At 43.3% G+C, this 27,039-nt stretch overlaps 1 protein-coding gene and 2 pseudogenes across 2 annotated transcripts in view; 1 reads left to right on the top strand and 2 right to left on the bottom strand.

The window, feature by feature from the left end:
* The window catches only part of Ugp2 (UDP-glucose pyrophosphorylase 2), a 49,496-nt gene that overhangs the window by 1,238 nt on the left and 21,219 nt on the right, over window positions 1-27,039 (bottom strand). For both annotated transcript variants that reach the window (XM_051165350.1, XM_051165349.1), the window contains exons 4-9: window positions 7,838-8,023; window positions 6,571-6,704; window positions 4,012-4,309; window positions 2,901-3,098; window positions 2,103-2,345; window positions 407-511 (exon numbers count right to left, since the gene is read on the bottom strand). In XM_051165350.1, coding sequence (XP_051021307.1) covers window positions 407-511; window positions 2,103-2,345; window positions 2,901-3,098; window positions 4,012-4,309; window positions 6,571-6,704; window positions 7,838-8,023 — 1,164 coding nt within the window. The remainder of the gene's footprint in view (window positions 1-406; window positions 512-2,102; window positions 2,346-2,900; window positions 3,099-4,011; window positions 4,310-6,570; window positions 6,705-7,837; window positions 8,024-27,039) is intronic.
* Window positions 5,142-5,641, top strand: LOC127205992 (glutathione S-transferase P-like; annotated as a pseudogene).
* Window positions 22,807-24,907, bottom strand: LOC127205476 (keratin, type I cytoskeletal 18-like; annotated as a pseudogene).

The raw sequence follows: 27,039 nt of genomic DNA, 5'->3' as shown, positions 1-27,039 counted from the left end.
TTCTGAAGACTCCCATTTCACTACCACCTAGTGTTTCTCATTTGAGGGATATTTTCCATAAAATTCTGGTATTGATTATACTTACATTTTAACTAGCTTATTTTCCGGATACAGTAGTCCTGATTACAGTGATAATCTGATCATCTATTCACACTAAGAATTACTCCTTAGTGAAGGAAAATTTAGGACTAGAAAGTGAAGCCTATTTTTGTTGGTTTTTCAAGTCAGAGTTTCTCTGTGTAACAGGGCCCTGGCTGTCCCATGCTGTTGATGAGGCTGGTCTTGAACTCACAAAGGTCCACCTGCCCCTGCCTCCCACGTGTTGGGATTAAAGGTGTGTGCCACCACTGCCTGGCTTGTGAAATCTATTTTTATAAAGCCATAATTAACATGACTGTCATCGTACCTTTAATGAAACATTTTTTCCAAATGTCACATCTCCTGAAACAGTGAGGTGGTCCAATTCCAGCATGTCAGGTATACTTTCAAACCTTCTTAGGTAATCTTGAACCTTCAAGTAGAAGCATAAACAGTGTTTCAGATGCTAGCACATGAAACCACTAGAAACAGAGGGATCCAGTTCTGAGGACTTCACCTTTCAAATAAGTGCAATCGTGCCAACAATTCCTAAGGGTTTTCTCTTGTATCCCCAGTTACCTCCTTTCTTACATGCATACGTCATGACTGGTTTGCTTCTGCTCATACATTACTGAGTTACAGTTGAGCACTGGCTTCCATTTCTCTATCCAGGTTACCATAAGGCCTTCTTCATGTGACTGCTCTCCACTCACACCCCCTTATCCTTTCTTCTTTCTCCTATCCTTGCTGTCCACCTCTTTGTACTTCTGATTACAATGTCCTACAGCTTTAAGACTCTCTAAAATCTGTGGACCCCAACAGTAGCTCCGCTTTCCTTCCTAGCTGTTTTGCCCAACTCATTTTCTTTTTTCCTTTCAGAGTGATTGTGGTGATTTAAATGAGAATTGTCCCCTATATGCTCCAGTATTCAAATACCCTGGGGTCACTGGGGAGGTTTAGGAGGAACAGTCTTGATGAAAGATGTCACGGATAAGGTTCTGGGGCCTAAGGCCTTGCCCTACTTAACTTCAAGTTTGCTTTCTCTTCTTGTGAGTGACAATGTGAGCTCTCGGCTTCCTGATTCTGCTGCCACGCTTCTGGCCATGATAGAATAAACTCATTCTTCTGTAAATTTCCTTGGCTAGTGTGACAACTGCATAGTGGTGTTAACAAACAGCTGTGGCTCTCCTAGTCAGTACTTGGAGAATATTATAGAGTTTACAGCAGGCACTCTTAGTCTGAAGAATTATTTTCTCAACTACATAGTAGGCATTACCACAAACAAGCCCCTCTTGAACAGTGCAAGTACTTCTAATCGAAAAACTACAGCTGGGCTGGAGAGATGGCTCAGGCTTAAGAGCACTGGCTGCTCTTCTAAAGGTCCTTAGTCCAATTCCCAGCAACCACAAGGTGACTCATAACCATCTATAATGAGATCTGGTGCCCTCTCTGGCATGTAGGCAGAAATACTGTACATAATAATAAATCTTTAAAAACAAACAAACAAACAAACAAAACAACAACAACAACACTGCAGACCAAATGGCACTAGACCACATCTAGGACTAGGCTAGACTTGGATGGCAGAGTAAGAGCTGAGGCTAGCCACCAGTGCACTGTGCTGCCATCGCTCAGCCACACATTCCCAGCTCTCTCCTTGCCTTGTCTGCAGTTCTCACTACCTGCCGCACTATGTAACTGACACACTGGCTTCTTAGCTTCTCCCATTAGAACGTTAATTCTATGAAAATAAGAATTTCAGTTTGTTTTGTTAGCTGCTAAATTTCCATATCTAGAAACGTCCCAGGAGATGGTAGTAGCACAATAGATATTAAATCAGAATTAATCTTTTCTGACTAATGAAAGCATTAGTCTTAGAAGAAACAAGATAAAATGTCCCCATATTAAAGCATTCTTTTCTACTCTCCAGAGCAACTCCAGAGACTACAGTTAATTCCTTTAACCCATGCCAAAGATGGAGAGATACCAAGTCAGTACTAGAAAATAATTCTCCAATTACCTACCTTGGTAAAAGAACTGCCTAATTTAACCAAGGGTACTGTAGGAAATTCCCGCTTTTCGCTCATGGTCAGAGACCCTGCATTAAGGCTATAGAGGTTTGACATCACCAGTAAGAGATCGGATGTGGTTTTCACAGGCAGAAAACGACTCCTTGGAACATTGATACCTAAAGAATTCTCAAAACTTTTAATTGCAGCGCCGACTGCAGTTTCTAACTGAATGACATTCAAGCCTCCATCCAAAGTCTATAAGAAAAAGAAGAAGAAAAACAGGATCTCATTGTCAAACTCGCTGTCCTCAAACTGAGGGCGGCCTTGAACTACTTCCCACCTCCACTTCCCGACGGCTGGAGTTATGGATGCATGCCACCGCAGGCCCAGGAAACATGGGCTTCTGCACCTCTTAACTCAGAGCTTAGTTCTAGGTGTGCTGTTAGGACTTATGAAGTGGTTTCAGGGAATCATGAAGGCTGACATTAACCAAATATGCACGTGGGCTTTTTGTTTGTTTTGTTTTGTTCTGAAGTCTCTTAACTTGAGTCAGCAACATGTCCATTTTTCACTAAAGAGCCAGGGGTGGGGAAAACCTATGCAAGATGTCTGTATTTTTTTTTAAATGGCATGTGAGTATAAATGCAGTAGCCACACTGAAGGAGGCCTCTACTTTTCAGCCTAGGGTCACATCAGGAGCACATCCCTGGGCTGAATGCAGACTCTGGAGCGCAGGGGTCAGTACGCTCCAGAGCTACGACTGATGGGAACAGACACCAGGGAGGCCACTGGACTGCGACCATCACTTACCTTTGGATTCACAATGATTTCCATGTCAATGGCATTCTGTTCCTGCAGTCTTTTAACTGCTGCAAGAGAAATCCATAGGTTGTTTGTGTTAAATATTTTAAATTTTGACACAGACTTGAATTCATCAACATGTGCTTTTGGCACTTGAGCGATCTCCACCAGTCTCAGTTTGCCTTCATACTGAGTGAGGGTCCCACCCTAGAAAAGCAGAGAGTCATGAGTGCTTCCGGGTCTTTTGTAGTCAGCCGCACCACACTGATATGACTTACACAGTTTCATACAAGACACGGGCTATGTAATCTTCTAATATGCAAAACAACACATTCACGGCTCAGATTCTTACTCTACCATGAAACTCACTGTCCTGTCCGCAGTTCACAGCCCCCCCTATTCCTCTCCCCTGCCCATCACCAAACAGCTGAGTCCTACCCAGATGAGGTCGAGGATGAGGGGAGAAGGGAGACAAACGAGTGGTTGGCAAGTAGACTGAGCCTAAGCAGTTCTTACAGACCGTGCCAGTGAGGGAGGCGGCGGCACCGATCCAGAGCACGGAGTGCTTTGGTATGCATTAGCTACAATAAACGTAAAATCTCGCGTGCCGCCTCATCAAAAGCCAACTACTACCCCCATGTATGCCATATTCAATTTACACTTTGTGCTAAAGCAACTGCAGTATTTTTGGACAACTACAAAGATAAGTGGTGATAAAGAAATATACGTATAATACATACACACATTTTATAGGAATGATTTGCATTAACGGGGTAACATAATAAAGCATTTAATGACAAACCAGAGGCGTGCTGCTGGTGTGAACAGGTGTGTTGTACGTCGTCTTCACGTATTTTAGATTTGTTCCATAAAAACATGAAACTGTTTTCAATTTAGAATCACTGACATGGATGTATGCTATTATTAATTCTGGGTTTATGATACACACTGTTATCTTAAAACTTAAGGTAACACAGAGAAAAATATATTCTCTTAAAATGATTTTAAGTAAATGATATGTTATGCATAAAATAGAAACTTACAAATTAGAAAAAAGTTTAACTATGTAGTGTATCAAATGTAAGTACTTGAATCCCCAAATCGATTCTTCAGTATTTACCTTTACATCTGCTCGTGTTTTATTTGTAACTTCCATGACAAATTCACAGCGTTTCCCATTGGGTGGGTTCATTAGGTGATTAAGAATGTAAAGATCCACGGTGGCACCCAGGTTGTCTATGTTAGACACAAAAATATACTCTTTGCCTTCTTCTATAAAGGTGTCGAGTAAGCCAGAGTTATAGAAGCTAGCATAGATATCACCATGGCCTGGAGGGTACCAAGCTTCTGTGTTTTCCCCTGAGTAAGATACATCCTTTGCTATAGGAAGTAAAGATTCCTTATTAATCCGCGGGTACCTTTAGAAACAAAACAAGAAAAGTTATTACACTGATGTTGTAGTGTACCCTAATCCTTCAGGCAAAATAACACATTAAAATTAAATAAGGGCCGGAGAGATTTGCGTGGAATTTTGGTTTCTTTAGCAACTCAGTTATATTATGTAAGCATGGTTTTGTTTTAATCCCAAGTGTGGGATACGGGACTGCCTTAGTTTATCCACAGCTGATAATTGCCTTCTGCAGCTAGGAGAGGGGCGTGGTCTTTGCCAGGTGGAGACAGTTTAATTCTGAGGACTTAAAGTATGAATAAGAAAGCCCAGAGAGAGAAGGCACGAGGGCGTTAAGGAGATGGATGGAGGAGGAAGGCTGCTGGTTCTTCCTGCTTCTGCATTTGCCGTTGGCTGTTGCGGGACTGCTAGATACCCTGACTACTGAGATTGGTATTTTCCCAAAGAACCCAACAACGCTAACCAGCCAGCACTAAGTCTAAAGAGGTCTACATTCCCTCTGCCTTCTAACCTTTCTCTCCCTTCTCTCCCACCTAGTGTTGGAGGCTGGGAAGGCAGAGATAGAAGGAACCCCAGATGAGATAGTTTAAAAAGCAGCAGCTACAGAGATAGATCAGTGGTTAAGAGCACGTACTGTCTAGTTCCTAGCACCACATCCAAAGGCTCACGAGCTCCCCAGTTTCAGGGGATCTGGCACCCTCTTCCAGCTTCCTTGGGCACTGGATTCATCAACACATACCCACACACAGATATACATAACTAAAACTAAACTCTTTAAAATATAAATTAGCCTCACGTCCGTGTCCCGGATCCCTCATCATCTATGCAGCCCTGAGTCCGCTCCTCTGTCTTTGCAGCAACCAGGTGCTGTGAGGCCATGTGCATCCTGCTGGCTGACCAGGGCCAGAGCTGGAAGGAGGGGGTGGTGACCAAAGATACCTGGATGCAAGGCTTGCTCAAGCCCACCTGTCTGTACAGACAGCTCCCCAAGTTTGAGGATGGAGACCTCACCCTGAACCAATCTAATGTCATCCTGAGGCTCTTGGGCCACTTGCTCCTTTGGGCTTTATGGGAAAAATCAGAGGGAGGCCGCCCTGGTGGCTATGGTGAATGATGGGGTGGAGGACCTTCGCTGCAGATACGTCACCCTCACCTACACCAAAATGAGGATGGCAAGGAGGACTCTGTGAAGGCCCACCAGGTCCTGGCCCTCGGCTGCCTGGACAGCTTCCCTCTGCTCTCTGTCTATGTGGCCCGTCTCAGTGCCCAGCCCAAGGTCAAGGCCTTTCTGTCCTCCCCTGACCATGTGAACCGTCCCAGCAATGGCCACGGCCAACAGTAGTGGACGGAAGAGACGGGAGCTGTTTGTGCCCCCTTCTTCAGGTCTAATAAAGCTTGTGAGACAGAAAAACAAAATACTAAACTCAACATTCCTCTATTTCAGAGACTGTCAATAGTAATTTATAGGGGAATCCTTTAAAGAAAATCTGACATCATCATCATCATTATTATTTTAAATCTGTTTTCTAGATAGTTGTCAAGGGAAGTTTTCTGTGGCTATATAGAAAGGAAGACATGCACATTGCTCAGATTGCTTTTCACAGCTCTCTCACAGGAAGGACGCAGTAAGTAAAGGCTTAGTTCTTTGGTTGGAGGACGGGCTGAGAATCCACCTGAGGAACCCTGCACTCAGGGCTGCTTCCCTTCGGTTAGCACAGGTGTCTGCACAAGGGCAGACGCTTGCTAGGAGTCAGGCAGCGAACATTTTATGATATAAAAAAGATACCAACTACCTGATGATCCAACTTTACACACACCCTTTCCAAAGTGTCTGCAGGCTGCTGTCTACCCTAAGTAGAAAGCTTGTTCCAAGTCATCTCAATTTCCTTCTACTCACTCTCCTCCCCCCTCAAAGTACATGTTTTTCTCCAAAACTTACTTAAGTTTTCACAGATCTATCTACTCCTTCCCATAGGAAAGGTTTTCAGTACTGTGGTTTGCAGTACTGGAGACCTTCACATACAAAGACTTTATAAACTGTCCTTAAATATTTGGGACATAGAATAAGATCTCAAGCAGAATATGTGAGAAAATGAAAATTATAGAACCAAAATCTGAAACCATCACATATTTGTCAACCTATATTTAGCTTTGAAGGCATCGAGTTCTTGCATGAATTAACCGTTTGCTGCAGAGGCTGCAGTGCTGAAACAATGAAGAGAACTCTCACGAGTCACAATCCTACCCCCCAGTTATTTTCATTTCTGGTACCTGCTTTGATTGAAGGTGTAGATTTTCACACGACAATGATTGTACTTCTGAAGTATTTTTTTTGTGTCTTCATCCGTGTTAAAAGAGTTCATTAAAACAAGAGGAACATCTGTGTTATAGGTTTTGTTCAAATGCTAAAGGGGAGAATGACAATCAGATCGTCCATAGTCATATTATCTGACTTAAAATATAAAACAGTCTCTTCAATGATTAGTAACCAAACGTTTAAAACCTAACCCCATAGCTCTCTCTGGATTTACATAGACATATATACATACATTTTACATAAGTAACTGCCTGGCATAAGCCAGATGTGTAGCTTAGCAATTCATCATATACTCATTCAGTAAATCATGACCCTTTGAAAGCAAAGCTACAGTCTGAAATCATGACTAGCCCAGGCCAGTCCCTACTGCAGCGTGTGCACAGACAACAGTATTCTACAGCCTGAAGGTGGCCAGGTGCTGACCAAGCATTTGCTCTATGGGGATGAGAGTACAAATGCTACAAAGGCATGGTTTCCTGTTCTCAGGGTGAATTTTAAACTCTCCTGTCACACTTCAATCTTCTCAGTCTCTCAAATGAGCTAAGAGGCAACACAGTAGGAAAAGACTCTTAGAACCCAGACTGTCTTATGGTCACACTTTGATTCTACTTTATTAACTAGCTAGAAGCCTTGAGCTTAAAGCCTATCCTCATCTGTGAAATGGGGATAAAAGTACTTGCGAGTTGCTGAGAGGAATAAGTGAGTCATTTTGGGGAAGCACTTAGAATATCTGGTGCACAGTAAATCTAGACAAATGCTGTAGCTAAGTTTATGCCCGTGGTTGCTAACACCATGTTAGACAAGGGAGACAGAACTGGAAAAGACAGGGCCCCTGCTCCGTGAGGTCTACAGATAATAACTTTATTAAGGAAGGAAATGAAGGACAGTTGTTAGTGTCCACCACATCCGGAGGGGGATGGGACCTCCTCCCCAGCTTCTCCAGAGGGACTCTGTGGGAACCCTGCAGTGCCGTGAAGGCTTCCGTAGAAGAGACTAGAACAGGTAGACCACGGCAGAGTCTGAGCAGACCCAGAGCTTTGTAAAACCACACTTTTACACCCTAAGATCTGCCCTTACACCTCCCAGCACACCCTAGCAGAGACACAACAGCAATCCCGTCAACTAGCTCAAGCTCGTGTCTACACGCACTAAAACAGCACTTATATCAACGTAACAACTCGCCCACGATAGGCCCTTATGAGGAAGCTAAGTGCTACTCACTTCAATTTGCCGAACAGTGAGGTCCAAGAAGGTGTTCTCATTCCTGACGCCAATCAGGCTTTTCGGGCCCTTGCAGCCCATGCTGGTCCCCAGGCCGCCATTCAGCTTCACCACCACCAGTTTGTTGAGCACACACGAGATGTTGTCAGGCAAGCCTCTGGCCTGTATCTTTTCATAGGGCTGAATCTGAAGGAAGACATAAAATTAAAGATGTCATTTAAGTAGCTTTATGAGAAGTTAAAGCAAATCAATCCCAAGGTTATGTCCATGATTCCTTAAAAAGTTTTGATCTCTCCATGTAAAGTTCCAACAGGTGCACACGGAGATTTCCCTGGGACAGAGAAGCAGCACAGCGGTGCACCTGACTACAGTGGGTCGCAATGCAGACACTGGTCTGACTGGCATGAATATCTAAATCTTGTATTACCTTAAGAAGCTGCTTCCAAATTTAACCAAAATACACAAACTTCATCAAGTCTAAATATCTCAGGTGCATTATATTCTACTCAATTCTGGAGAATAATATATATTAACCAGATACTATTCCTCCCACCACAGGAGGCAAAAACCAACATAAATGTGCTTTTTTGCCGTCCTTCTCCATTTAGTTGTAAGATGACCCTTCAGAAGAAAGTGGACAGGCTCCCAGTCACAAGTCCAGCTTTGCACAAGCACAGTTCTTTCCTCAGAAATTTAACTCTAGAGTGTTTTATAAAAACGTGTATTGGAAAAGTAAACATCCTTGTACTAAGAAATGCTGTGGGAAGGAAGGATACGGCTGTGGAGGAATGCTGAGTGGATGTAGCAACCACCAATAAAGTGCTGTTTAGCCCATCAGGTGGGCAGAAGGACAGGAAGTGGAAGGCGGGCTTGCTGGGGGAGGAAGAGCAAGTTTGGCAATTGAGGAGAGAGGAGGTTGACTGGGGAGAAGGACAGGAGGGAGGGAAGGATGGCCCGTGGAGCATCAGGGCAGCAAATGCTTGGGGTGTATGTATTGTATGTCAGTTTAGAGTGGTTTGTTTACCATAGAGTAGGAATAGATTTGCATTAGTACAGTTTCTGCTCAGCACAGAGCTGACAGCTTTAAAGCACGCTTCAGACTCTGTGTCTGTATTTAGCTGCCACAGGCTGAACTGATACGTTTTTTCATGTAGCAGACAGCAGAGGCGGAAGCGGGAAGCCCAGCCCCACCGCCACTCTAGCACCCTACTTCTCTGAGCAGAAACAATGACGTTTATAGGAAAGACCCACGTTTTTGCGGCAAAGTAACAAATCTTACATTTTACAGCAGGAATGAAAGGTTTTTACAAGATCACAATGCATTTTCTATCCATTTGTGTGACATTTTTGTTATTTTGCTTTAATAGAATAAGTCCTCAAATGGCTCCTTTAGTTCCCTCGCGGTATATAAGGCAGCCAGCAGTTACTCTGTTTGTCCTGTTATCTGTTGCTGTGTACTCACGTGAGGGCATTTTTGACTGGGGAAGGAAGGACCTAATGGGCTCACCTCTTGTGATCTAGGCCTTGAAGGCCAACATCTCGTTGTGTTTAGTGGGCAAACTCATTGCGTAGTTATTGTTCATACACCCTTCTACAGCATACTCTTGGTAACTGAGTTCCTCTACTCTCTCCTACTTGGTGTAGACTCTGAAGAACACCGAGGCTCTGTCCTCCAGGCTTCCTACGGGTCACCCTCACTACCCCTCACTCTGAACTATTGCTCCATGTGGTAAGGCTGTCAGTTTTCCTTCTCAGTGCTTCCTAGGCTTTGGTAGCTATTCTCATTCATGAAACAAAAGAGCCTGGTGACAAAAACACGGAGGAGCTGTAAAGACACTCTAAAGAAGAAAAAGTCCCAATTTAAGTGTCTCACCATTAAAATAAGAATAGCTGACAGAGATGGGTCTTTTCTGTCCCCTTACATAACTGTACTTTATAATCCTTTCTAACAGCTGCTGAAATCAACTGGTGAATAATAGAACGCTACTGTGCCACAGTGACTCCAAGCAGTCTATTATTACGTGAGAAGATTTTCTTGGGCACATTATATTTACTCTAAAAAGTTAATTATTTTCCAGTTATTTTGTAAAAGCCAGCAATTTCCATTTAGCAGTTATTTTCACTTCCCACACTAAGAACTTAGCTGAAAATCCAACTGTTACATTCATTTCAGGTAAGACCACAGTAATATTCTTATTTAATTAATGCTCTTGGTGTGCTTTAAAAAAAATAGACACATAAAAGCAATTTTCCCATACACAGTAAGAGAGGCTTGTTTTCCAATTCCACCTTAAAATTTTAATTGTGAAACAATCTGTATATGTATATATATACATACAATCATACATAATATATAATCTACAGACTACAGATACACAACTGAGTGAATGGCATTTAAGAAGCACACAGCAATAACACGGAAACATTCATGTGCCTGCCACTGACTGCACTCTCCTTCCAACCCTCAGCATAAGCACCACTGTGTTACTCTCTCAGGATAGTTTTACAGTCTATATCACTTAATTTTTCTTTGAATTTCTACATACAGTAGAATCATACTATAAAACAGGTATGCCGTCAACACAACACACATTGAGATGTATTTTACTTGGTTCTCAGCACCCATATCAAGTGGCGCACAAGTGTCTGTAATGCAATCTCTTCTGGCCTCCATGAGCACCAACACACACACACACACACACACACACACTTGATCACAGTCAAAATATGATGTTCAAAAGGAAAAAAAGTATAATTAGTCTATGTACAATAAAGTTTTCAAATATTTACATTAAACTTGGAAGCAGAACAACAGAACAATTTATATTTTTAGCCAATAGCCATTGAAGCTCAGTTTAAATAATACTGCCAAATAGGATAACAGAATTTAGATCACATCGTAATTCTATATTTTAAGGAGTTTTTTAGTATACTAACATTCATATCAAATAAAGGGCTTTGGTATCTACATTTTTAAAAAGATTTATTTATTTATTTATTTATTTTGTATGCAGTGCTCTGCCTTCATCTAACACCTGCACACCAGAAGAGCACACAAGGTCTTATAATAGATGGTTTTGAGTCATCATGTGGGTACTGGGAATTGAACTCATGACCTTTGGAAGAACAAACAGTGCTCTTAACTTCTGAGCCATCTCTCCAGCCCTGGTATCTACATTTAATCTTTAGCTATTTAATTCCCTTAAGGTTCATCTTTTTTTTTTTTTAAACAAAGTATGCTAAAAGATTTTTTACCTTCTATAATGGTGTATTAAAAGCCAAGCATCAATCTCATTGGCTTACAATTTTCCCAAAAGAAAAAAGAACTTCAAAATTTAGGATGTTTATGATAAATCATCTATGATCCATATATTATAAAGTTTCTGAAGCAAAATATTTAGAGCTAAGAGTTATGTACGTATTTCACAGTAATGCACCTTCAAAAGGCTGCACTGGGTGCCGAGATGTACTTCTGCAATCAGTGTTCAGCAGGCAGGAGGACTGCTAGTTGAAAGCCAGCCTGGGCTACACAATGAAACCCTGTCTCAAAAGTAAAAACGCAGAGCAAACACACACATAAAATGTCTGCAAGACAAATTCCTTATGAGTGAGCCTGTGGAAGCTAAGCAAATGGAAACATGACGCAGAGGGTAGCAGAACGCTTGAAGGAAGGAGACTTGGGGTGCAGAGGCGTAAACAGGCAGGATGGGCAGAGGAAGGGGCGTAGGTGGTGTGGGAGTAATCAAAGCAAAGATATAGGAAAAAGCCTTAAGGAAGTCGGATATATGGTAAACTAATTTTAAAGACTTATGAGCACTGGGGCATGGGCCCTCACAAACTCCAGTGAAGGACTGTGTCCTAAGTTAATATGGACACTCTACCTCTACAAACACCAAGGAAAGATGGCTTTTTTATATGGTTCTGCCAGTAACACTTACCTGTCTTAATATATCTGACTCTTAAAGAAGAAAATATTCTACTGAGGAATTTGTTTATAGGGAAAAGAATTGGAGAAGAGTTAGCAAAGGACAAGGAAGATGAAATTCACACAGTGACGAGCAGGGAGGAGTTGCCAAGAGTGCTGGGGCTACTGCACTAGTGGAAACCTCCAGTGCAGCTTTCTGACTTATCCTTCATGACTTATACCCACCTAAACTCCTCACCACTCACATACGCACACACATGAAGAGAGAAACATGCTACACAAAAACTCAAAACCACAACTGTTTGATTCCAAGAAGCCAGAATATTTTTGTCTAAGGTTTATTACAGGCTTTAATTTATTAATTGGTTAGGGACTAAGCGGAACTTTCTGTCATACAAACCATCCTGTTCATGAGTGTCCACACTCTCCCCTAGAGGAGCCCACTCAACAATCCCATAGAGCTCAGTTAAGACCAACAAGCCAGGGCTGGGGTGGTGGCAGTGTCAGAACTGGAAAGCTGCTTAGCAGCACCTGGCTACACTGGACACACACTCAGAGAGACATTTTCAGACTCCTGAAGTCTAAAATTCTCAGCAGGATCTTTATCAGCTTCATCAAGACAGGCAGGCATCACTGACAGTAGCCACATAAAGAGCCCTGGCTCTCTGACATCTGTAGAAGGTGGAGTATGTCTACATAACTTAGGACATACAACTTCACAGAGCTTAGTCTCCCATGATCCTTCTCAGTTTCCTCAAGAAAACACACAAATACCCTGAGATGCAATGGTTGGTGTCAGGGAACAACAGACTACCCAGCAAGCTGGCAGGCTCAGCCTAAATGTGACTCAGAGTCAGGCACTGAGTGTGAACCAGCTTTCAGTCCTAATTCTTAGGTCTCAAAGAAATCTGGGACAGGTTCCACTCAGCCTGTAGAAGAAGTTACAGAAGAGATTACATCCCTCTTTATCACCAAGAAAAGGCTGGGATGGTAGGTCTAGAACCCAAGACATGTTGTACTCAGTGCCTGTGGCTCCTCCCAGCACTTCTCACCCTGCCTCTTGCCCTAAGCCTCTCCCTCCCACGGGCTGGGCTCCCCTCCTCCCCAGCCTGACCCCTGTACAACTCAGCCATTTTGGCTATACTGCTCTCTTGGTCAGAGACTCCTCTTTTGCTCTCCCTCCCCTGCTCTCCTCTCATGGCCCAGGTCAGTGTTGGCCATGTTCAGCCTGGACCCTTCCCTCTGCCTGCTTTCTCTCATCTCTACGATAAAAATCTTCCCAATACTGTAGTAGTCATGTCCTCGCCCTTTTATTTCCGTTTCCATTGCCTAATCACTCTGCTCCTCTTTTTCTCCCAGACGAGAAAAGAATTCACTGTTCTAAGGTCTCCACCACAGCTAAATAGATGGTGGGGCCACCTTCGCAAACCCCAAGAAGAGCATGTAGGTTTGTGGAGGAAATGTTAAGAAAGGCCAGGCCACTCATCTTCTCTTCTTCTTGGACAAACACCTAGCCTCCTCTTGCAAGTGGGTGAAATCAAGTAGCTGGCAACCCACTACATAAAGTGATTTAAGAACATTTGCCCTGTAGGGTGTCAACCTAGTTTTTCTGCAGAAATGGAAAGATCTTTTTAAAACTGTCTGCCATGATATTCATCTTGCCAACCCTGTTCACAACTTAGTTTCCAGTTAGAAGCGCCAAATTCAGCACACAGTCCCAGACACATTGTTCCCAGTGGCAAAAGTGTAACCCAGCTCTGGATAGCATACTTGGGCCATTTCTAGAGTAAGTGCCAAATGCCCAAAGCAAGCTCACAAGGAGCTCATTACTGCAATCTGAGATATATCTATATCTATATGTGTGTGTGTGTGTATCTATCTATCGACAAAATCAAGTTTGCCTGAGAGAATATGAACTCCGTATAAAGTAAAACAAATTAGGATGTTCCATATGCACAGAAAGTATTCACTAAGCCCTTATGCAGTGTTTATATGGCAGGTTCTGTGCTAGGTACTTTCATGTATGTGTTTTCATTTTCATATTTCTGAAGGTAACAGCCAGAATTTGGGTTATTTTCTGTAGCAGGAAAAAAACAAAAACAAAAAAGGTACTTAAATGAGATTATTTTTTTCATGTGGAAAGTCTGGTAAATCTCGTACTTTCCTTATTATTAGAGTTAACCTTTAGCCAGGCGTGGTGGCGCATGCCTATAATCCCAGCGCTAAGGGAGGCAGAAGTAGGCAGATCACTGTGAGTTTGAGGCCAGCCTGGTCCACAGAGTGAGCCCGGGACAGCCAAGGCTACACGGAGAGACCCTGTCTTGAACACCTCCCCCCACATACACAGTTAACCTTCAAGTTCTTCAAGTTCATTACTGCTGTCAGGCCCTGCACTCAACTCTAGTTCACAGAGCAAATAGAAGCCACTGACTTCCTACATCACACCCTGCACCGTCCATCCCCATCATTCAGTCCCCGCCTCTCTCCCTCTCCTCCTGTGTCTCACAAGCACCTCTGCTTCCTGTTTTCTCCCCTATCACATGGCCAGCCCTGCTCTTAATACGGACGCCATCAATAACATCTTAGCTGCTAAATCCTATCAATAACCCAAATACTTACATCAGGTGTGTCTGATACAACTCATTACTCTCTAAACCCTGAAATCCCATTTTCCTTTGATTTCTAAAACACCATACAGTCTTTTGCTTTTTCATTCTCCTTGCTTCTTACATGGCTAAGTAGAACTCTTCTCTCTCCTGCCCAAGGCTCCCAGCTGCTCAGGGTGTCCTTTCGGTCTCCTCATCTCTGACCTGTATTGCTATTGTTATAGTGGTCCCCTGACTCCCTACTACTCACTCCCCACCTCACAATGTTTTTTTTTTCTTTTAAAAGAATTTCAGCATGTATCCTGGCTAGTTTTATGTCAACTTGACACAAGAAAGAATCATCTGAGAGGAGAAAACCTTAGTTAAGAAAATGAAGATGGGCAGTGGTGGCACATGCCTTAATCCCAGCACTCAGGAGGCAGAGGCAGGTGGATCTCTGTGAGTTTGAGGCCAGCCTGGTCTACACAGCGAGTACCAGGACAGCCAAGGCTACACAGAGAAACCCAGCCTGAAAAACACCAAAACAAATAAATAAACAAACAAACCCCAAACAAAAGCCTCATACTTCCCCTAAGATCTGGTGGTAGGCAGCCCATGGTGCCACCAATGGGCTGGCTGCCACGTGGAACAGGCCAGTAAGCAGCTATCATTTTCTGCCTCCAGGTTCCTGCCTTGTTTTATTCCTTCCCTAACTTTTTTCAAGGATGAACTCTGATAACTGTGATACACAAGCGTAATGAAATAAACCCTGTCCTCCCTGAGTTGCTTTGGTTATGACATTTCCCACAACAACAGAAAGCCTAACTGATATAGTATATTTGTTCATTACAGCATTAACCAGATACAGCATTGGTGAGCTGTCAAGTTCAAGGTCATTCTTTTCCTTTTCCCTTTATAATCCAAACCTTCCACTGGGCGCTCTGTCATCCAGAGTAAAACTGTATTTCCCAGCCTTCCTTGCAGCTGTTTATGCCAAAGTTCAGGTCAAAACAATTAACTTGAGATGAACTGGCAGGTGTCTTATGAAGGAACTGGGGGCACTGTCCATCCGCCTCCCTCCTTGCTGTCATCTGGGCTAGTAACAACACCACAGTTCATTCTTGTGTCTCTGTGGGACAATAAGCACATGTGCTATGGATAATGATGCAGTAATGTAGGGAAGCCCAGGTCCCTGCCTACCATCAAGCTGGCATGCTAACTCTGCAGACCGGCTGTTTTGGGTTGCAACATGACAAAAAGCCCAAACCTAATCCTAACTGGAGGACATGGCTGTTAGGGCTCTTTTAGCCTCTCTCCTCAGGGACCAGGCGCCCTGGCTTCTCTACACACCATGTTATTGTGTCTTGCTAACGTGGCCCTGCATTTTACCCACGGTGTGCCCTTCGTTCATCCTCAACACTCCATGCTCACACCAGCGGTTCCCAGCTGTATGAACTAGCATCAAGTCCTTGTGAAGATCAGAGGTTAATATACCCTATTTCAGAAAAGTTCACTGCCCACAAAATCAAAACCCTTTAAAATACATTGCGACACTAGAAATTTCATTACATAACATGAAAATAATCTTGTGGGATATCATCTTTCCAGTAATAGTTAATGTGCAAATAAAACAAACAAACAAACAAACCTTAATCTCATGAAATGAAATCTCAATGGGAGAGCTTCCATTTGGCTTGCTGTGGGCTGAGGTGGTTACAGTACTCCAGGACAGCTCTCAGGGCCTCACACCTATCCTGAGAGCCTAGCAAATAGAAGAGCTATAAGCACTGCTTGAGCTGCGGATCAGAGTTTTTCAGGCTACCAACCCCTCACCACCTCTAAGCCTATCGTGTATAAGAAAGAGCTAACGCTGCTCAAGGATCACCAAGGAAGTGCTCGTAAAAAGCTGAAAGAGATGCTTGTCACGTTAACGTGTAGTTTTGTGGCTGCAGTTTCCACTGTCCTGTTGATAAGCACATCCCATAGCATGCTCAGAGATAATGGGCTCCTTCCCTATTACTAAAGGACACCAAAGAGCCAGGTCTTTGGAATCGGAAAACCTATCTAGTTTACAACTGGATTCTTTTTCCTAAGCAAATTATTCTGAACTTCAATGTTCTCTTTTGTAAGCATAATAAATAAGTATTTTCTGATGCAGGACAGAAAAACAGAAAATTAAGAGGTGATGAGAAGTTACCTGCCCTGGGATCTATTTTGCTTTTCCTTATGATGGAGTCAATAAAGGAACTTCAATTGATAGTCAAAATACACTGAGATAATGTGTATTTTCCTAAACATATTTCAAATAAGGATGCTAAAATCAATACATGAGCTGTGCTTACTTCGAGCCAAACGGTTTGTAACCCTAACTTTCCTAATTAGCACTCTTCTCATTCCTAAAACTAAATAATAAACTCCATAAAACCACCTTAGTTTCATGTACAATAGGAAAAATAATGTTTTAAAAATTTGTTTTATTTATTAGTATACAGTGTTCTGTCTGACCACTAGAAGAGGGCACCAGATTTCACTATAGACGGCTGTGAGCCAGCATGTAGTTCTTGGGAGTTGAACTCAGGACGTCTGGAAGAGCAGCAGCACTCTTAACCTCTGAGCCACCTCTCCAGTCCCACAATAGGAAATCTTTAAAGCAAAGTATATAAGCCAATTCATATATTTGTACTTAAATTTTAAGCTTTGCTTAATTTAAAAACCTTGTTGTCAATTACAATTGCTAATAGGTGTAACTTATTGCAAGCTGAGGGTATGGTAGTTTTGAGTAAGAACAGTCCCATAGCCTCTGAGATTTGAATGCTTAGTCATCAGGGAGTGGCACTACTTGGAGAAATGAAAAGGTGTGGCCTTCAGGAGTAGATAAGGCCTTATCAGAGGAAGTGTGTCATGGGGCTGAGGGGTGGGGAGTGGGGGGTTGGGCTTTGGGCTGCATGCAGCCAGGCTCCCCACCATGGCTGTAAACGGTGCTTTTATTTCCTCAGATGAGGGGATGAGAAGAGAGCTGTAGCCAAGATTTACTAATACATGTCTTGGCCTGGACCCAGAGCGTTTCTAACTATCGCGAGGCCTAGGCCTGGAAGCATGTGGCCTCGATACAAGCTAATCTTCTGCAGGCCCAGACCTTAAAGGCTTCAGCTTCCAGCCTCCGTCTGCTAACCTAGGCCTAGAATGTTTTCAGACTTACTGCTGAATAAACTCATCCTCTCTAGTTCTTGCTGAACTCTGGCTGGCTGATTCAACTCAGCAGTTGTGCTTCAAAATTCCTCTCCAGGCCAACTGATTCAAATTGGCTTCTCTCAGCTTCTCACTGAACTGTTCTGCTTGGAAAAACTGTCTCTAAACTTCACAAACTGAAATGCACTCAACTGAACTACACTGAACTCTCAAACTCTACTGTACTGTTTCTATAAACTCCTTGATCTTGCATTGCCCAGCTCTTAAGTAACTTCTCTTTCCTGTCTGTTTTCATGAGAAGTGGGATATCCTGTCTCTGATTCATTCTGTCAAATCTGTTTCTGTCTGTCAAATCACTCACTTTGTCTGTCCCTCAATTAAACATCATTGTTTGGGAGTAAAGATGTGTACTAAAGGCATGTCTGTATTCCAGACAGAGAGACTAAAAGTGTACACTAAGGCTGTGTCTGTAATCCAGCTGGATCATACAGACCCAGGTCTTTGGATGTGATCTCTTGACAGAATAGCCATGTTGCTGGATTAAAATTCCTCTACAGAACGACAGTGGACTAAACCTCTGAAATTATAAGCAAGCCCCAACTAAATGGTTTCCTTTAAGAGCTGCCATGGTCATGGTATCTCTTCACAGCAATAGAACACTGACTAAGACAGTGGGCTACCCCCCTTATGATTTATTTTGGTCGGAGACCATAAAAAAACAAAAATAACACAAACTCTTGCCATTCCTTTGTGGTTGCCCAGCAGAACTAAATGGTAAGGCCCTGTTGCTGAAGACACCATACATCTGATCATATGAACGGATCCTAAGCTTCCTCCCTGCCAGCTAGCTTTCACTGTTCTGAAGGTGCTGGGCAAAGGCTGCTGAGGGAGAAAACACTCCAACAATCTTAACTTGCCCGGTTAATTCTGTGAACTGATATTAACCTGCAAGGCAAAACATGTTTATCTGTGCAAGAGCAGCGTAACTGCTACAGGGGTCCCCAACTACTCTGTATTCAAGGTCCACTCTACAGCAGGGAATCCATACCTGATACTGTAAAACTGCTCAAAAACCCACAGCTGGGGAGGTCAGAGGCCATGGGTGGGGAATGACTTGATTCTGTTTGGCTAAAACTGATATAACATGGAACCATCTTCTAAGTGTATGAAGGCAATTACCACTCCAAGTTTTAGTCAAAGAAACCTTTCCTTCCAGGGAGCTGTGGTAGATAAACAAACTTATGGCGATATAAGATCCTGAGAGTAAGTGATGGTTGAGTGCTCAGCCCTAAACAAGACATCACACCATTTCTTCCAAGGTTCAGGAAACAATGCAGAAGAGCAGATGGTGTAAAGAAAGCAAGAGCTGAAAGATAGAGAGGGCTTCAAAATGGCACCTACTGGGCAATATCCGGCCAGTTTAAGCACAAACATTAAACAAATGGGAATGACTTCACTCAGTCTGCACAAAAATAAACCCATTAGGAGCCAGACATGGATGCATGAGGGGATGAGAAAAACGTATCCTTCCCTGCTAACCTGTTTCCTACTGAAAGATCCTGGGCAAGTCATTGCCTTCAGTAGTATACTTACTGGTGACGCTACCAAACCCCCGTGGATAGTCACAATCCAACAGTCACACAGATAGTCCCAGTTAAACTAAATGGGTCATAAACCAAAGCCAAAAGCCATGACTGCGGGAGTGGGACAGGAAAATGCGGGGGTGTTGAAAGGAGTGAATAACTAGAATGTAGTTTACATATGTATGAAACTGTCAAAGAATGAATTAAAGAAAATGGAGGAAGGTAGCTAATTTAGAAAGCCACGCGATTACATATATTGCTATGATAAACATATTTAAATGCAACTTTCTCCAGAAACCTGCATCTCTATCTTGGGATTGTGTACTATCCTTTTCCCATAAGCGCCTGTCAAATATTTATTGAACCAACTAGCTTTATTTCATTCTGGTTCTTGTTGAAACTTTCTGCAGCACAGTAAGGGTGTCTTTCCCTTAGTGGAGGCCCCTACGGGGAAGGGACCCCCAGGCTGCTGGCATCTGTGTTAGGCTGCTTCCCTGCTGCTGCTGAAATTCTCTAGGTCAGTTTTTACTATTAAATGACCTATCAAACTTCCTAAATGAAAAACACTGCGTGGAGATGTAGCTGAACTAGCTGAGGAGAAAAGACTTGGCTAACTTGCCTAAGACTCTAGTTTGACTCTTACCATTGCAAATAAATTTGTAAAATGGAAATTAACTTTGGCTTAGTTGAAAATAAAAGATATGAAAAAAAAAACCACCTGTGAAATGGTATTTCATGCTCTCCTGAAGTAACAGAATACATCACAATCTTCCAAGGGCTTTAGGACTTTGTATCATGAAGACAGTGGTCTTAACTGGCCTCTGTTCAGTGGCCTGCTTCCACCTGTTGCCATATTTAGTCTAGTCACAGGCACCCTCTCACATATCCATGTTTCTTAAATTTGTTCTAAACTTTGAAAAATAAATTCTCTCAATACTTTTGAGTAATCATGTTGTACTCTCTGTGGCTTAGAAAAGAGCTTTAAAATGGGGTGTAGAGAAGACAAATTAGCTTGGACAGCTCTATTTTCTTCCAACTTAAAAACAAGGTGGATCTTCAAAACTTTTCCGTAACTCAAAGTATTCTAAAATCGTTTATTTAAAAACCCACTGTAAACTGCTCACTTCAGTCTTTACATGTTAATCTACTGAGAGTGCCTTGTCTCCTACGGTTGACAGTTTACCTTCCAATGCTCCTACCTACTGCCATCCTACTAACAATGAGAGCAATCTCAAACTACTGAAGAGAGGTAAAGTTGTACTATTCTTATGTATTTTAGACCCGATAAACTATAGAAGAGATGATGATAAAAGAACTGGCAGAAAACCAGGATGACAAAATCAAAATTAAATAAAAAGCAACGCTTTACAGGTGGCAAGGTCCTAGAAAGTGAAAAGCTGAACATGAAGGAAACCTCATTCCCTACACCTTACTGAACTCTCAAAATCTGTATAGAAATTCTAGGAGATTAAAAGACTTCTGAATATTTTTAAAGTACAAAATATAAAAGTAACACACAGATTTTGGAAAACAAAAACCACTTAAACTTGATAAAAAGGCCTATCACCACCTTCTTATAGACGTCAGAAAGAGGTAAAGTCATAAAATAAGTCCATCATGTGAGGCATCTGGCCCACATCCTTATCAGGTAGGGTGGTAGAGCATTCCAGTGGCTGGAGAGATGGCTCAGAGGTTAAGAGCACTGCCTGCTCTTCCATAGGTCCTGAGTTCAATTCCCAGCACCCACATGGTGGCTCACAGCCATCTATAATGAGATCTGCTGCCCTCTTCTGACAAGCAGATTAACATGCAGATAAAGCGCTCATCTACATAAAATAAATAAGTAAATCGTAAAAGAAAGAAAAGAGTATTCCACTTGAGTATGGATTAAAAAGGACAAAGACAGGCGATTAAAGAAGCTGGGGAAAAAATAACAGAATACATGGAAGGGTCAAGTAACAACTTTCTTTAGTCAAAATCTACTAGCTTCTCCTACCTCACACCTACCTGGTGACCTACCTATTTACAATAACTAAAATGATTCTACATGAATTCTCTGACAAATAGAAGCGGCACCCAAGATGTCATTCAGCTTACACTGTATATTAGCTTTAAACTGAGTTATCCAATAACAGCTAACTAAAGCATGTAAGGTACATTGTTAGCTTAATTACATAATTCACATTGTTGAAGCAGGTCTGAAAAAATGGAGGTGGAAAAAAGAAGACGGAAAGGGGCTGTAGAAAGAGTTCTACAGGACCAGGCCGTGGTGGCGCACACCTTTAATCCCAGCACTTGGGAGGCAGAGGCAGCAGGTGGATCTCTGTGAGTTTGAGGCCAGCCTGATCTTCGGAGAGATTCCAGGACAGCTAGGGCCACACACAGAGAAACCCTGTCTCGAAAAACTTTTTAAAAGTTCTATGGAAGACTGACAGGCAAGTACACACATATGAGCAACAGTTAGACAGTGGCTCTCCCTATCCTCAGGGTACGTGGCTTTGCTCTTCTCTGTTGAAGCAGAGTGCCAGGCATGACCATGACCCGCCATACACAGGTATCTTCCTATCCTGGCTCCGATGAGAGATGTGCCCCCCACCTAGGCACTCACAGCTCGCCTGACACTTGTCATAGATGTCCGCACGGTACTCAGCCCATCTGTAGCCTCACACGATTTCCTTGCACTCTCTCACCGGATCCCCGGAAGGCGGTGCTTGTGGACTCGAAGATGCCATCCGAATTGGTGTCCACATCGGGAATCTGAGCAAGGTCTGTCGCCATGTTGCTCAAAGCGCTTGGCCTCTGGCCTCCACAGCCCCTTACCCTTGGCTGACGATAGCTACTGAGGCCCTGCTCCCCAGCAACTAAGTCAGGACTCTGCTCTTGCTGTGTTCTATCTTGAGGGGCTGGCTCTGTGCTTCCCTTTTGTATCTTGGGCAACCTGCCAGGCCTTAGAAGCCAGACAAATCTGATACATAGGAATTAAAAGCACTGATATGCCTTTATAAAACAAAAACAAAAACAAAACAGTGGTTCCCAACCTTCCTAATGCTGTGACCCTTTAATACAGTTCCTCATGTGGTGACCCCCAATCATAAAATTATTTTTGTTGCTACTTCAAACTGTAACTCTGATACTGTTACGAATCGTAATGTAAGTCTCTGTATTTTCCAATGTCTTAAATGACCCCTGTGAAAGGGTCATTCCACCTCTCAACAGCAACCCACAGTATGAGAACTACTGAGCTAAGAGCCAGTCCAAGCGACACAAAAGGGAGGTGGGGGCTAGGCAGACCTCTTCCTTAGGAACAGTCTGAATAAAGAAAACGGCAGCCAGGCAGTGGTTCTTTTTCTGAGAGAAACAGACACATCTGCCATATGTCCCAGCACCAAAGACCATCACCAAAGTAACTTTTAAGCCATACTGTGCTTCCCTTTTGTACCTTGGGCAGCCCATACCTATGCCTTACCTTGTTCTTTGTTTGTCTGCTTCATTTTCAGGAATAACTCAATATAGGTTGATCAATGCCCCCTTCATGGGAGAAAAACTTAGAACAAGCCCAACACGAACAATTGCAGCCAAACCATAAAGGACTTGAGCTGCTGCATATTAAAGTTGCTGAGGTACTGGTCAGTGTAGAGCTGACACTGTCCTCTCCTGCTCATCAATACTTACGTGAATGCTTACCTTTCATGATAAGTAAACTGAAAAAGAGCAAAATTTAAAATCTGGGGTCATGTCAACTGAGTATGCTTTCATCTGCCCATCACTTCTGAGGATTTGGCTCTTTAAGAAACATTAACACCTAAAGCAGGGCAAGGGTCAGAACATGGTCAAAAGAGTGACCCATAGGGGGCTGTGAGAGAGGCTCCTGGAAGAGAGGCAGAGGGCCTCAGGAGTATTTTGTTCTCTGGATTGTTCTTGGGAATGATTCAGTGCCTCCCGTGACAAACATTTATATCCAATGTATAAGATGTTTATTCCTGTTGGATGTCAACATAGCTATAGAACCCAACCTGGTCCATGTACCCTGAATCTGGATATGGACTTCTGCCTTGTTTTCGTGCCTTCCCAGATACAATCTATAGGACATGCCAAGCATTTGTGTTTAAGTTGGTCTGTCCTGAGGAAGTTCTGGGGAAGGGTTGCTTACTGGCGTTTATTTACATGTTTTTCTGAACTCAAAAGGACCTTCCTTGGATCACTGCTTGCTTTGTTACATTTGCATCTACAGCATTAGACCCCAGCCTTTCAGGTTCTCAGAGCCCAGGTCTAGCAGACAAGATCCACACATGTCAGCTGCTAAGACAACAGACAGGCTATTAGATTATAAATAACGCTGCTGCAAAAGGGGTAGCGCCTACAACTAACCCCTTACTTCCTTATCCATTGCTCATCCTTCCTTCTTCCTATCATCTACTGGAATTATATATCAACAAGGTATTACAAAAATGTATGCATGTCGCAATTCTCCACAACCAACTGTAACTTCCTTTTAAAATATCTACTTAGGCTTTGTGGGGCTTGTGGGGCTTTTTGTTTTGTTTTGTTTGAGATGAGGTTTCTCCGTGTAGCAGAGCCCTGTCTGTTTTATAGACTAGGTTGGCCTTAAAATCACAGGTGGTTATCTGCTGGACAGTTTGCATGGAGCCGTCCCCATCTTCCAGAAAGCAGGGATAGGTGGCAGTCTCAGCCTCAAGCCTGATGTTCAGCAGGGCTTCATATTCCTGGGTCTGGTGCTGCCCCTCTGTCTGAATTTGTGTCCGCTTTGACTCCGGGTGCAGAAGGCCCCACTGAGGCGCTCCATCTGTGTGTTGTCATGAGCCTCCACATGCGCAAGGCTGCTTTCCAAGTTGACCCTTACGTTTTCCCCACCAACTCCAGATGGATCTTCAAGGCCTGCAGGGCGTGTCTCAGCTTGGTGAGTATGTTCTCAGCATCTCTGATTTTGGCAGACCTGGTGGTACCACTGTGGTACTCTCCTTAGTCGGCTAGGGCCAGTACTTGTCCATTTCCTCACGGTTCTTCTGAGCCAGGTCCTCACACTGGGCACAGATGTCTGCCGTGGTCTTGTTGAGGTCCTGAATTTGGGAGCACCCACTTCCACAGTCAGTCCAGGACTGGCGATCTGGGCTTCCGGACCTCGGACTTCATCATCATCATCATCCTTCTTCATGAATAGCGGCTCCCCTGGAGCGCTTCCATTTCTGTCTCCAGCTGCAGCCTTGTGATACTGGTGTCATCGTCTACCTTTTCGGAGCCCACAGACGTCACCCTCCACAGACTGGCACATGGCCAGTTCTGTCTCATACTTCACTCTGAAGTCACCAGCAGGTCTTCCATGGTCTTGAAATAGCGGCCCCAGTCTCTGACACCTGGGGCCCCTTCTTCTCCAGATGCTTCCAGATTTTGCCCTGCAGTCTCCTGTGCTCAGTCTCCAGGCTCTTCACCTTGTCCAGGCAGCTGGCCAGGCAGTCATTCAGGTCTCCTTCTCGATCTGGATGGGCCTGCGACAGCACAGAGCCACTCCAGATGTGGGTCGAGTGGGACACAGAGATCCGGGAGCTCAAGCCTCAGCACTGCACAGATGCTGTGTGCACTGCTGCCCGGCCGGACCCGCTGACTGGGCGTCCACACAGAGCCCAGGGATCGGTAGTTTGTGGAAAAGGTGATGACGCTCATCTTGTCTGGAGAGGAAAGTGAAGTGAGCCACCAGGACAGGTGTTCATCTGCTGGGCTGCAACTTCTTAGTTGCAAGAAGTAAAGACTTTATAACGGTGGAAGGTCACGACTTAAAACAACTTACTGATAGGGAGCCTACAGAAACCACTATGCCACTAGATAAAATTCAGGGTTATTATTTGTTCCACACTAATAACTGGCAAGTTGAATCAGCATGCTACTCAGAATCTACAGATAATCATGATCCTAAAGATCCCCTTTTAAGATTTTTTCTTTTGAAGGTACCCTATCGGAATGGTCTAAAATTATATCTAAAAATCCTATAGAGACTGCTTTTAATGCTTTGACAGGTAACTCTTCAAAAAGACAAGGAGCATATATTTTATATACAAATTCCATATGCTCCACACAAAAAAGATTATAAATTTCCCCTGTTGTACAGCTCAGCTATCTGAACTTGCTACAATTGATCGGCTTTTATTAGCTGTTTCTCAGCCACTGAATATTTTGAGTGTTATAGTAACTTACACTGCCTCCTTTTTAACTGTGCAATTACAGCAAGTCGGAGGCTACAGACAAGAGGTACATGCCTCTGCCTCTATTTCAATGAAGCTTTAGTGTCAAGCCATGCACAAAAACTGATGTAAGCCTGCTCAGCAGGTGTAGTAAGTGATTGCTCGCACACAGGCCCAACAACCTGGGTTCGGCCTCCTGATCCCACAAGGTGGCAGGAGAGAGCTGTCCTCTCACCTCTATGTAAATGCCATGGCATGTGCACACTCACACTCACCCACAGGGACATGATCACACACACACTATAAAAACTACCAGAGAGCTTTTGGATGACAGTGGGGTTTTATTTTGGCTTGGTTTTTTAATGTATACAACTTTGAAGCTATACTGACTTGACAATGCCACTCTAAGTGGTAGTTTTCCCATTATAATTTCTATTTGGCCAGAAAGAGAACTATTACCTATATTTTGAAAAATAAAAGTATGTTCACTATGTAGAAATTATATTTTAAAAGGAAAACTGTGTCTCTTATCATCTATAAAACACAAGGAGAATGTATTGAGGAGGTGGGGCAGGGGAGGCCATGTACAAGAAGCCGGTGAGAGGATATTAACAATCCATGAACTACATGCAAGAGTTGGTAACAAAACTACATGTGAGGCAAAGAAGTGCGAATAAATTTTGCTTCTGCAATCCAAAATCTTTGACATCACAGTGGGTGGGATTACAAGTGCATGATCAAGACTAGGGCTTCTTCTGAAGAACATTTTTAAGTGGAAAACCGGCATGAGGACAAAAAGGCCACACACGACATCTCTTACTCTCTCTCTGTCCTCTTTTCCAGCTAACTATGCATCTTCAACAACAGGCATGGACCACTACACGGCACTGCCTCCTAAAGCAGTTATCAGGATGCTGTTGGGGAATATGGTGGGTGTACTGAGCTGGAGAAATTCCAGAATGGATCTGATTTACTTTCTCCATCCTCCCATCCCTCAAGAACTCCCACTCTATATATCATCTTTCAAAGTACACAAAGATTTCTCCACTGGCAAAGCAGATTCTTGAACCTTAAAACACAATGAAATTTACAGGTACAAGGTTAAGTCCATCTCGGAGGTAAAGAGAAAAGAAAGGAGAAAACCACATCTTTAGAACGCAGTCTAAATTATTAGGATCTTTTTATCTGACAAAGGCAGGTACCTGTAAAACAAAATGAATATAAGCAAACGTTTTCTGCTTTTTGGTACAGGGAGAGGAGGCCAAGATGAGTTCTCAGTATGTTGTCTAAGTTTACTTTAAACTCAGGATCATGTGATCCTGTGACTCACTGTACACAGAAGCTGAGACTACAGGACAAACTGTACATGAACAGCTAATCCTGTCACCTAGTAAGCCTCAACCTTGACCTTTAGTCCTTCGGTTAGAACCCTGGTGCAGGGGCACTGCCCAGTGAGCTTCTGACCTGGTGCACGGGCACTGCCCAGTGATCTTCTGACCTGGTGCAGGGGCACTGCCCAGTGAGCTTTTAAGCTGGGTCACCCTTCAACGTTAACCAGCCAGTGAGTGTTTTGAACCCCAGCAAAGTCCTGGAACCCACCTGCAAGGGCCAAGCCCTGCACACGGGCTGCTGCACATCAACTAGTGCATGGCCTACGTCTGCTGCTGGAGCCACTCACAGGAATCAACTGAGGCAATTCAGTTAGGAATAATTCCAAGGCAAAAAT

The sequence above is a fragment of the Acomys russatus genome, chromosome 22 (genome assembly GCF_903995435.1).
Source record: "Acomys russatus chromosome 22, mAcoRus1.1, whole genome shotgun sequence".
Lineage (NCBI taxonomy): Eukaryota > Metazoa > Chordata > Mammalia > Rodentia > Muridae > Acomys > Acomys russatus.
Note: the sequence above shows the minus strand (reverse complement) of the source record. Positions and strands in the feature narration are given on the sequence as shown.